Source organism: Octopus bimaculoides, chromosome 21 (genome assembly GCF_046866305.1).
Source record: "Octopus bimaculoides isolate indiv1 chromosome 21, ASM4686630v1, whole genome shotgun sequence".
NCBI lineage: Eukaryota > Metazoa > Mollusca > Cephalopoda > Octopoda > Octopodidae > Octopus > Octopus bimaculoides.
Window position 1 is genome coordinate 31,822,105 of NC_142948.1, and position 12,919 is coordinate 31,835,023.

Sequence of the window (12,919 nt, forward strand, 5' to 3'; positions counted from 1 at the left end):
CTTTACAGAGTGTCCTGGGTGCTTTTTATCAGGCATCAGCACCAGTGCTTTTTTCATTTACATAGCACCATCAACAGTGATTTTTTATGTGGCACCAGCACTGACAGGGTCACCAAATAACTTGCAAAACAAGCTAATATCTGTGATAAATCATTCTTCCTTCAAAAATCACATAATTACATGTGTGTGTCAGTGTGGCCTCAAATTTGAATAAAGATATAATTTCTAAATCATCATCATTAATATTTTAAATGTCCATTATGTTTGTTGTTATGAGTTGGGCATGTCTCTTGTACAAGCTATCACTGTATTTTGTCAGTTGGTTGACATTTCAGTATTGAGGCACAAAATTTTAAATTCTGACTTTGTTGTTTTTGTGAATAACTAGAAATTTGAAGCTGGTTTACTCCTGAATTATTTTCTCTAATTTCTTTTTCCTGTTACATGTAACTAAAATTTTTATTGTATCTTGGGACGGTCATTATGCCAATTATAAACACACTGGTTCAATTTCACTTCTTTTATTATTATTAGTCAATTCACTAACATTTAACTAATTAGCTAATCAATTGTTTGATTAATCATTTGGTCAACCAATCAATAGACTAAATTTGTTAAAGCAATTATTCAAAATTGATATAATAAATACATTTATCATGTTTGTATGTGTGTCGTCATCATTTAAAATCCATTTTCCATGCTAGCATGGGTTGGATGACTTGACAGGAACTGGCAAGGCCAGGGCTGCACTAGGTTTCATAGTCTGTTTTGGCTTGGTTTCTATAGCTGGATGCCCATCCTAATACCAACCACTTTACAGAATGAAAATTATGTATTCCTGCTCCCCTAATGTTAAAACCTACATCAATGAGCAACTGATGACTCATCCAGAATGCATATGCATAGAGCAGGTAAGCATCATATCGTTTGTTGTTTATGAGGCACATCCAGTAGCAAACTATGGCACTGGCTCAGCTGAGATTAAATGCTATATAAAGTCTGAAGGGAAAATTTAAATCCAGGTACAACAACCATTTTTCTACCTTTAGGCACTCCAAAAAGAGACATGCAACAATGCTCTTGGCATAAATATGGAGACTGAAGGATGCAAACATCAATGACTACATCAAATGGAAGATCTTTTCTGAGACCACGCCTTACATTAACAGGTCAAAATCACGTTCTTTGTGGTCACTTGGAAAACTGTCATCTAAAGACTGTAAAACTACCAGGAACTGTATAAATAGGAAAAGCGAAATTTTTCATCATGTCGGCATTTTACAAAGTATTTTACAAAATACATCATAGGAATTAAAGATAAACTACCAAACAGACTACAACTCATTCCAGTGTTGGTTTATGAAATTTTCCACACTAAAGACTGTCTTATATTTCTGTCTATTAATTATCTACCTTCCATTGCACGCTATCTTCAAGATACGTAAGCTCATTCAAACCTCAATCATATCAAATGCAATCACTAAACCATCTTGTTGACTTTACCAGCTTGAAAAATGGCTAAATAAATTTAATATTTTGATGAGGAAACACTAGGTAGCTGATATTTCACAAGGCTTTAAGTACCGGGGTCAATTCATTTGACGAAAAATTTTTAATGACTAGAAAAAGTAATAAAAAAAATTTGTGTGTACATAGGTACACACTTATCTGTAAACGCTTTCATGTACATTCATATACTTATACTTGTGTATGTAAAATTGAACAAGTCTCACACATGCATACATATACATATATGTAGACAGATATATAAACTTGTGTATGTATGCATTTTAGTTAGGGTTTGTACTGTCAACATAAAATAATCATAAGAAGTCAATGCAACAAAACAAAAGTTGCCATGCTAAATTCAAATGATTCAAAACTAAATTTTGCAAGCAGTAAAATCATGGAAATGAAGGAGAATATGTTAACTCCCTCCTCTAAGACATTATCCAGTCAAAGGCTTTAATTTTCTTTAATCCTTTAGAATTTAAACCAGCCATATCTGACCCAAAATATTCTAATTGTTCTGTGTTAAAATTTGTCAGATCTGGCCACTCACACCTACCTGACAATGTCATTCAAAACATAAACAATCCCATCATTGAAATCTTAAAACTACAATATAATGCTTGGTTAATTCAAGACAATGTGAATAAAAAAATATTACATTTGACAGAATAATCTGGATGCTAAAGGGTTAAACACATAAAACAAGAAGTAGAACTCACTCAAACATTTGTTGTTTCTTGTGGATGGTCTGAAAAGCTTAAGATATAACACCTGATCTCTGTAGCATTATAATAAAAGGGGGAGCAGCATCCACGGAGAATTGGAACTTTTAGCTGCATTGAAGAGTATTATCGAAAGTGGCATATATATGTAGAAAAGGTGTAGGTAGAAACTACATCAGATGCACCCGGTGTAAGCTTTGGATGCATAAAAGGTGCAGCAATATCAGAGGAAGGCTGAAAAATGCACAGATACAATATACGCTGAAAATGTACTGAAAATAGACTCCATCAACTGCCAGGGGAACAAGCTTGACGTAGTAGATAGCTCCTGTTATCTAGGTGGCCAAGTTAGTAGTGAAGATGGATGCTCCAAGAGAGTAGCTGTAAGAATAAGATTAGGCTGAGCAAAATTCAGAGAGCTCTTACCTCTGCTGGCAACAAAGGGTCTATCGCTCAGAGTGAAAGGTAGATTGTATGATGCCTGTGTGCAAACAGCTATGCTGCATGGCAGTGAAACATAGGATGTGAGAGTGTAGGCTTGAAATAAATGAAGCCAGTATGCTTTGCTTGAATGTGCAATGTCAGTGAGCATGTTCGACAGAGGGTAAGCATCTTGAGAGAAAAACTAGCTATAAGAGGCATCAGATGTGGTGTGCAAGAGAGATAACTGCACTGGTATGGTCATGTGATGTGTATGGATGAGGACAGCTGTGTAAAGAAGTGCTAATCTCTAACTGTGGAGAGCATCTGTGGTAGAGGTAGACATGGGACGAGGTGGTGGAGCGTGATCTTCAAACTTTGAACCACACAGAGGCAATGACTAGCGACTGAGACCTTTGGCAATGTGCTGTGCTTGAGAAGACCCATCAAGCCCAATGAAATCAGGAATGCTCAGCTGAAGAGGGATGCAATTTTAAAGTTTATGGTTGGATTAGTTCAAGTGTTAAGATGGTTTCTGCATATAAAATGAGGAGAATACTGTGAAAATGAACAGCTTTATTTGAATTTCATGCCATCAAATATAGTTATAAAATGTAATAAGGTCAGATCTCTGGATTCTGGATCCAAGAGTTGAGAAAACAAAATATTGAAAATATGGGATGATATCCTGCAGACGATAGATGGACAATTCGTCAACAGACAACTTACAAACAGGACAATTGACCGATTGGACTGTTTTCCGGTTCTATCAATAATATAGGCGTATCCTTTGTATAGAAGTCTTCTGCCTCCTCATTCCATTTTGATGAACTCTATGATCGATACTTTCGTATGTCAACTTATTGTCCAATCAGCGAATCGTCTGCACACGACTGCTGACATGTCAAACACACAATCTTCAAGCAACAAACAGGTGGCCATTTTCAAACACAAGTGGAGCCCATAAGTGGCATAGTTAGATGTTTAAAAATCATTATCAATGTCATGATCATTTAACATCCGTTTTCCATGCTGGTATAGGATGGATGGTTTGACAGGAGCTGGTCAGCTGTCCAGGTTCCAGTTGTTTGTTTTGGCATGGTTTTTATGGATGGAAGCCCTTCCTAACACCAACCACTTTACAGTGTACAAGGTGCTTTTATGTGACACCAGCATGGGTATTTTTTTACATGGCACTGGTACCCACGAGACCACAAGATTAAGAATATTCTGTTGAAGAGAGATCCTGGGGACATGCTTGTATGCAAGGATGGTCACGTATTTACCATATTTTAACATGTATAAGAACCCTTTTTTGTCAAAAATTAGGTTAAGAAAACATGGGAGTTTCTTACACATGGATAGTATTATAATCCCTTACAAAACCTTTTTTCTAAATTTCGAGCCCCCAAAAATCAGGGGGTTCCTTATACATGTTAAAATACGGTACTTAGCTTGATGTGTTTTCTCAAGCACAGCATACCACCAGAAGTCTCAGTCCCCTGATATCTCCTCTTAGACATTTAAAAACGGGAAACCCGAAAAATTCTTGATAGTAAAAATGATTAATAATAATTTAATTATTAAAAATACGATTAATGATGAGCAAATAAACGGTTGTAAAAGATTTTTTACTTAATAATAAAGAATTGATATGAGAGGAGTCTTTATTCTAAACGTGTGTTTTAGAGAATGCAGACCCTATGGCAACATGTATAGGAGCAATATGGCCCAAAAGGACTCTGCAGTTTGACATGCCTGATATACTGTATGGTAGGTATGTCCAACGCATAACACAATAGAGAATGGATATTAAAACTTTGATGATTACAATGATTTACAACTTCTACCACATAAATTATCTCACCAATGTACAGTTGTGACTATATAAATTATGATATTGGCAGATTGTTACCATACTGTTATATCTTCTTTTTTGTTTGTAAATATATGTGCTTAGAGTGTTGATGTTGATACAGTTAATTTTCTTTATGGAATACACACATGCATATAAAATTGATTTATCCCTGATATCAGTCACATGGCTTTACTCCTGTATGAATATGCTTGTGTCTTGTTACACTACATCTTTGAGAAAATGATTTTCCACAAATATCACAGTGATATGGCTTCTCTCCTGTATGAATATATCTATGAGTGGTTAATTGATCATTTCGAGAAAATGATTTACTACAAATATCACAGTGGTATGGTTTCTCTCCTGTATGTCTGTATTTGTGAGTAGTTAATTCACCACTTTGACAGAATGAAATACCACAGATATCACACTGATATGGCTTCTCTCCTGTATGAACACGTTTGTGAGTAATTAAGTTATGATTTCGAGAGAATGATTTATCACAGATATCACACTGATATGGTTTCTCTCCAGTATGAATGCGTCTGTGCTTAGTTAAGTGACCAGTTTGTAAAAATGATTTCCCACAGATATTACAGTGATATGGCTTGTCTCCTGTATGGATACGGCTGTGAGTAAGTAAGTGGTGATTTCGAGAGAATGACCGACCACAGATATCACATTGATATGGTTTCTCTCCTGTATGAACATGTTTATGCTTAGTTAAGTGACCAGTTTGAGAAAATGATTTACCACAGATATCACATTGATATGGTTTTTCTCCAGTGTGAACGTGCCTGTGTTTAGTTAAATGATTACTTTGAGAAAATGAGTTACCACAGATATCACAGTGATATGGTCTCTCTCCTGTATGAATGCGTTTGTGAGAAGTCAAATTACTACTTGAAGAGAATGATTTTCCACAGATATCACAATGAAATGGTTTCTCGCCTGTATGAATACGTTTGTGTTTAGTTAAGTCACCACCACTGCGAGAGAATGATTTACCACAGATATTACAACAATAGGGTTTTTCACCTGTATGAATACGCCTGTGAACTGTTAAGGTATTTCTGTGAGAGAATGATTCACCACAGATATCACAGTGAAATGGTCTTTCTCCTGTATGTATACGGATATGAGAAGTTAAGATATTTTTATGAGAGAATGATTTACCACAGATATCACAGTGATATGGTTTTTCTCCTGTATGAATACGTTTGTGACCTTTATGTGAGAATGATTTTTTACAGATATTACAGTAGTGCAATGTTTTTTGTTTCTTTTTCGTTATACTATCCAGAAAATCAGTCCTTTTAATTTGCGTTTCACATTTAATTTTTTGCTCACAAATTTCATTTTCCATAATTTTCCTTCTATCATCACAATGTACAGATGCTTTTCTTCCTTTAGTTTTTAAATGTAGTGAAGTAGAAAAATTTTGTTAATAATCTCAGAGGATATTTTTCAATGCAATTCTACTGGAGATTTATATAAACAGGTTCATATCTGTTCAGTGTATCCCATTTCTGTCTATAAATTATGATGAATAGTTATGGTGCTTCCAAAGTAAAAAATTCTTTAACACCAATGTCATCTGATACTCTGAAATAAAGATAAGACTAATAAAGTAAAAATTTAGTAATGGAACCTTTACTACAATTCTATATCGATAGACTGTAAGTAAAAACCTTTACCTGAACAATCAAACTTTCCTTTTTAATTCGTTATTAAAATTACATTTTAATGAAGTTTACATATTTGCAAACTACTGCTATGCCTTCAAATTGTTTACCATTACAAACAAGGTAGAATCAGAAAGGTCCAAGGATCTAGTAACCCAGTAAATATTGTACTTCATGTACTCTTCATCTTGAAATACTCCCTTTGAAAATATACACATTAATCTCAGTAAATTTTCCACACCTCAAAAACACCCAGGAAAAGCCATTCATTACCAAATGTGATTCTTCATTTTAGAAGAGTTGGACGATTGTAAACAAGTTTCAGTTACTGCAAAGGAAAAATGCGTCAGTTTCTCAGAGGATATATATGACATGTTTGATCTTAACAGAAAAGAGAGTGGAATCGGTATTTAGTTATATCCCTCCCTTTATGTTCTGAATTCAAACGCCACCATGAATGGTCTTTCCAGTTCGTAATTCTGGGATGATCAAATAAGTAGACATCCTTGTTTCTGACAAACAAAATGGCGATCTTTCGTTTGTAGATCACAAAAGGAAAGGTTAAACAAATCAGTAATAATCGTCAATGAGATAAAAGTGCACGTATTGCCAGGCACCCTCATTATTATTAATTGTACGTATGCCATGGTGACCATGCACGAACACAATGGAAGATACGTAGAGCAAAATTATAGAGAAATATTGTGCTATGCTTAGGAAGTGGCACACCGTTTCCACGTTTTTCTGAAATTTATTAGACGTTATTATCCAACAATTTAATATTTTGGTACTCTTTTTCTAGTTTCAGTCCAGCTGCGGCCATGCTGGAGCGTCGGCTTGAATGACCGAATTTTAGTCGAACGAATCAATCCCAGTATTTTTTTAAAAAACCTGGTACTCGTTCTATCGGACACTTTAGCCAAACCATTACGTTATGGAGAAGTAAACACATATTAGTAATAGATAATTTGGAGATAGGTAGATATATAATTTGGAGATAGGTAGATATATAACATTGGAGATAGGTAGATATATAACATTATCATACAACTCTGTAGTTATGCCCATTTCGTAATAAACCCGTTGAACATTTCATTATATATCAGTTAAAATTAACCATAAATCAGGTAACGTTCGCTCATATTAATTTCAAATTTTGGCATAAAGTCAGCAACTTCGGGGGGGAGGAAACGAATCCATTATATTGACCCCTGTGTTAAACTGGTACTCCTTTTATCGACCCCCGACAGGATGAAAGGCAAAATCGACCTCAGCGGAATTTGAACTCAGAACGTAGATGGACGACATGCTACTACGCATCTGCCAGCTCACCACCTTAAAACGTTCGCTTGTATTGGCGATTATTAACAATTTCCGTTATTTTCATCCTGTGATCTTCAAGTAAAATATCATTAACAAAAACTTCGAATTTATTTTATAACGTATGACCGTTCAGTCCGGTGTCTTCAAAAATAAACAGATCCATGTTTTGCGAGAAGAAATAAGCATATTATACGAGGAAGCCTGAACGAGGAAATATTTCCCCCGTGTTATGTGTTTCACTTCTGTCTGTACAAATATTCCACCCTCGAAGGGGGCACACAATTCTATTATTTACTCACATAATAACAATTATAAAACAAAACTTTGTCAACTTACGTGTTTAGATGCAAACAGTGAACGACCCATTGACCAAAAACAACGAAAAGGCAACATCAATGAAAAGTTTCAAGTTATCAAAGTTACTTCCCTTCCCTAAGATGTATTTCGTGACTTATCCGGTAGGAGGTGGAAGCTTCCTGGTGGGCAACAACACAAATTATTATTGATCAAATGAATGCGAATTAAATTTGTAATTTCTAATCCAGGGCTAGACTCAAGGTATCCAAAGTGACAATAAGAGCAATTCAAACCGAATTGTTATGGAGGTTCTATATTAAGATAAACATAGACTTGAAATATATATTTACATGGAGCACAAAATAGAGGAGGAAAAAATATAAGGAAAAAACAACCTGTGTCTATCTACTTTACTACACCCCCTCTCTCTCTGTATATATATATATATATATATATGTGTGTGTGTGTTCTTTTATTTCAGTCATTTGACTGCGGCCATGCTGGAGCAACGCCTTTAGTCGAACAAAATCGACCCTAAGACTTATTCTTTGTAATCCTAGAACTTATTTTATCGGTTACTTTTACCGAACTGGTAGGTTACGGGGACGTAAATACCAGCATCGGTTGTCAAGCGATGGTGGGGGAGACAGACACACACACACACACACATATACGACGGGCTTCTTTCAGTTTCCATCTAGCAAATCCACTCGCAAGGCTTTAGTCGTCCTGAGGCTATAGTAGAAGACACTTGCCCAAGGTGCCGCGCAGGGGGACTTTCATCTTTTACTTGCTTCACTCATCAGACTGCAGCCATGCTGGAGCACCACATCGAAGAATTTTTAGTCAATTGAATCAACTCCAGAACTTATATTTTTTTATAAGCCTGGTACTTATTCTATCAGTTTCTTTTTGCTGAACCGCTAAATTACGGGGATGTAAACACACCAGCACCAGTTGTTAAGCATGGGAGGAGATAAACATACAGACACAAATACACCAATGCACCACACGGCACAGGAGGACCTAAGACTAAGAAGAATCCGAATGCTAAAGGGTAAAGAATTTATTTCTGGTGTACCTATAGTACATACTTTTCCAGTGCATGTCACATATACAGCTGACTTTATATTTTAATGTAGGATTCCACTACACCTCTTGTGTCCATAATATATATTTGGTACAGCATATTGGGTTTATACCTACTCTTTTCCAACAGATTAAGCAAAGCCATTTCCCTGAAGAAAGCGGCATCCTGTCTTCTTTCCAACTTACTAAAACCTTTGTCTTTGCTAAGCTTACCTTGAAGTCATTTGGTTCTAGGTTTAGCTTTCATGCCTGGAATTTCCTTTCTAATTCCACCATAGAATCAGTTATAAGAACTAGATTATCAGGACTATGATTAAAAAAAAAAAAAAAAAAGAGGATTGAGGACAGAACCTTGATGGACTCCTACCTTCACCACTGTAGACTCACTTTACTTACAGCATCATTGTACATAGATTGTACAGTCCTCATGAGCCGTTCATCTATGCCTAGTTTCCTGAGTGAACACAAAATGACTGAACATAGAAACCTCTCAAGAGTCTTCACCAGGTCAACGAAAGCCAGGAATTGTCAACTATTTTTGTTATGATTTCATTTCAGTTTAATTATTGAAAGTAAATTTTGAATGAAGTGCATAAAATCTCATGCAGGAATTGTGACATGAATAAAAAAAAATGAAATGATATAAATCTTACCAACTTTGAAAGTATACATATTATACATTTTAAAGCAAAATATACAGGGATTGAACAAAATAATAGAAATACCACTTTTTATTTAACTGTTTCTTCTATTGACAATATGACAAGTTCAAAAATACATTTTGGATGTCTTTCACTCTAGAGTTTCTCTTTTTTTTTTTTGGCATATATTTAAATAAGTTAAAATATGTGACTTATATGAATTCCAAAGAGGACAAATTGTTAAAGAGTGGATGGCTGGAACTTCAGTCCCTAAAACTACTAAACTGTTTAATGTTACAAGAGGTACAGTCACTAAAATGATGTTGGCATTCAAAAACCAAAGTAGAATCAGCTGCAGTAACCATAATTCTGATGAGAATGCAAAACTCATAGAGGTACTGCTGTGTAGTGAAACATAATTTGACTAAAAACCATCAAACTACACCAGCAAAAGTGACAGTAAAGCTAAACCACCAACTTGAAAACCTTGTGTCAACTAAAACCATTTGTTGTGAGCACCATAAAGCTGGATAGCAAGGGGAGCTGTAATTGCTAAACTTTTCCTGTTCCCCATCAACATTGATAAGCAGAAAAATCAGTGTTTTGACTGTTAGAAGCAGTCAATGGCTTACTGTCATGTCTGATGAATAATCATTCACCTTTTTCCCCCACTTCGAGGTAAGTTTATAACTGGAGACAGCTCAAAGAAGCCTTCATCCAATCCCTGATTGTTCGGCTTCTACCATGAAGCATGGAGGTGGCATGATTTGGGTAGCTACATGATAGAATTCTTTTGCTCCTTCAGCTGTTCTACATGGTAGAGTTAATACTAATGACTGAGTATTTTGGCTGATCATGTAAATTCTATTGTATAAACATTATTTCTTGATAGCAGCAGTCTTCAAGGACTACTTTGCATCAATTTACATGGTTAATATTATTCAAAATTGATACAAAGAGCACAAAGGTGACAAACTATTTCGACTCGTCCCCACAATCACTGGATCCCAATATAATTGAACATTTAAGATGCACCTTCGAACAGCAAATGAGAAGCCACTTCCCTCTGCCATCATCACAAAAAGAGATTAAGTAGATTTACTTAAAAACTGGTTCAAAATTCCCCTAACAATTATCCAGAACCTATACAAGTCAATTCTTCAACATATTAAAGCTGTGATTGATACTAAAGGTGGACCAATTCTCTATTTAATAATAAAACCTCCATTTAACAAGGATTTTTTCTAACATTTTGACCAATCTCTGTAACACACATGTAAGATTGTATATAAAATATCGTGGTATGATAAAACATGGTTTATATATTTATTTGCAATATCAATTATACAGTGACATGATCCCTGACATATGAAAATGCATTTCTCGGTTATTTATCCACAATGTCAAATAAATCAAACGTCTCTTTTCTCCCTTCAGGAAATATGTCAGATGGAAAATAGATGAGTATTCTGAGACAACAATTATATTTTAAACGACTTTATCTCACTAAGGTATATGTATTTGTAGTTATATATGAAAGTGTTAGGAGACTTATCAAATTGTATTGCCAGTTTTTTTAATATACATTCATGGTTATATATCTTTTCTTCATAGAATGAATCTTTTAGGATTGATTCTGTTACTCTTCTTTATGAATACGGTTGTGAGTATTTAAGTGACTTTTTGAGAGAATGATTTACCATAGATATCATTGTGGTATTGCTTGTCTCTTGTATGAATTTGTTTGTGAGTAGTTAAGTTACCACTGTGAGAAAATGATTTACCACAGATATCACAATGATATGGCTTTTGCCTTGAATGAATGTGCTTGTGATTAGTTAAGTTACCACTGTGAGAGAATGTTTTACCACAAACATCACAATGATATGGCTTTTCTCCTGTATGAATACGTTTGTGAGTAGTTAAGTAACCGATCTGAGAGAATGATTTACCACAAATATCGCAGAGATATGGTTTTTCTCCTGTATGAATGCGCTTGTGTCTAGTAAAGCTACTACTCTCAGAGAACGATATACCACAGATATCACAGTGATATGGTTTCTCTCCTGTGTGAATACGTTTGTGAGTAGTTAAATGACTTGTTACAGAGAATGATTTACCGCAGATATCACATTGGTAGGGTTTCACTCCTGTGTGAATGTATTTATGTATCGTTACTTCACCATTTTGAGAGAATGATTTACCGCAGATGTCACAGTTATATGGCTTCTCTCCAGTATGAAAGCGTTTGTGTATAGTTAAGCCACCACTTCCAGAAAACGATTTATCACAGATATCACACTGATATGGCTTCTCTCCTGTATGGGTACGTTTGTGTTTAGTTACTTCACCATTTTGCGAGAATGATTTACCACAGATATCACACTGATATGGTTTTTCACCTGTATGAATACGTTTGTGAGTAGTTAAGGGACTTCTTTGAGAGAATGAGTTACCACAGATATCACAGTGATATGGCTTCTCCCCTGTATGAATACGTTTGTGAGTAGTTAAGTTACTTCTGACAGAAAATGATTTACCACAGATATCACACTGATATGGTTTTACTCCTGTATGTATGCGTTTGTGAGTAATTAGGTGGCCTCTTTGAGAGAATGATTTCTTACACATATCACATTGGTATGATGTTTTACTCTTCTCTTTCAGCATCTCATCTGGAAAGTCAATACTTTCAGACACTGTTTTACATTCAACTTTGTTCTCAGAATTCATTTTCCATATTTCCTTTCACTACAATATATGCATATATGTTTCTCCTATTCAGTTTTACATTTTATTTTCCCATGAAGTTTTATCTTTGTCAAGATCAGAAGATGCAGCCAACACTTTTGTAAATTCATTGATTGAAACTTAATTAGAATGCAGAATCAGCTTGTACATAATTCAGACAGCAAACAGAGAAACTTTGGTATGAAACTCAGCTCAAAGGAAGTATTTCAAAATAATTTAGCCATGGATTTCTAGAAACAAAAGTTAATAAATTTGGTATAACATATTCCATCTTAAAATCTAAATACTGAGGATGCTGTTGAGGTAAAATATTCTTTTCAGCCAATGTCATCTGGTGTTCTGAAATAGAAAGAAACAGTATGAGACAGAGAAGGCAGTTAAACAGTAGAGATCTAACATCAGCTATCTTGCTACATTTATTAGTATACTGATAAACTGTCATTACAAACATTTACCAAGCCCATTGGTTGTCAACCAGAGTCCATAAGATTTTTGGGGATCCACACAAGTAAAATAGTAAATTGAGTCCACAGCAATATCTTATGGGTCCATGAAAAACTTTTGCTTTAGATTGCAAGAGAATGTATGATAAAGAAAATAGAAATTTTGAAAGCAGTGTCT

At 35.0% G+C, this 12,919-nt stretch overlaps 1 protein-coding gene across 1 annotated transcript; it reads right to left on the reverse strand.

The window, feature by feature from the left end:
• Positions 1-4,552: 4,552 nt before the first annotated feature.
• Positions 4,553-12,415, reverse strand: LOC106876943 (uncharacterized). The gene is made up of 3 exons (XM_089339509.1): positions 11,223-12,415; positions 9,303-9,360; positions 4,553-5,938 (listed from the first exon to the last, which is right to left on the reverse strand). Exons 1-3 carry the CDS (start codon positions 12,278-12,280, stop codon positions 4,688-4,690), a joined length of 2,367 nt encoding a protein of 788 aa, XP_089195635.1. The 5' UTR covers positions 12,281-12,415; the 3' UTR covers positions 4,553-4,687.
• Between the last annotated feature and the right edge of the window lie 504 nt (positions 12,416-12,919).

What these genes read in the sequence shown, in the direction of transcription:
- LOC106876943 (XM_089339509.1), bottom strand. Translation starts at nt 12,280, where the DNA reads ATGAATTCTGAGAACAAAGTTGAATGTAAAACAGTGTCTGAAAGTATT. An exon ending in TCATTCTCTCAAAAAGTCAC is followed by an intron (nt 9,361 to 11,222) that starts TTAAATACTCAC and finishes GTGTTCACTCAG; the next exon opens with GAAACTAGGCATAGATGAAC. An exon ending in AATCTATGTACAATGATGCT is followed by an intron (nt 5,939 to 9,302) that starts GTAAGTAAAGTG and finishes TTTTCTACTTCA; the next exon opens with CTACATTTAAAAACTAAAGG.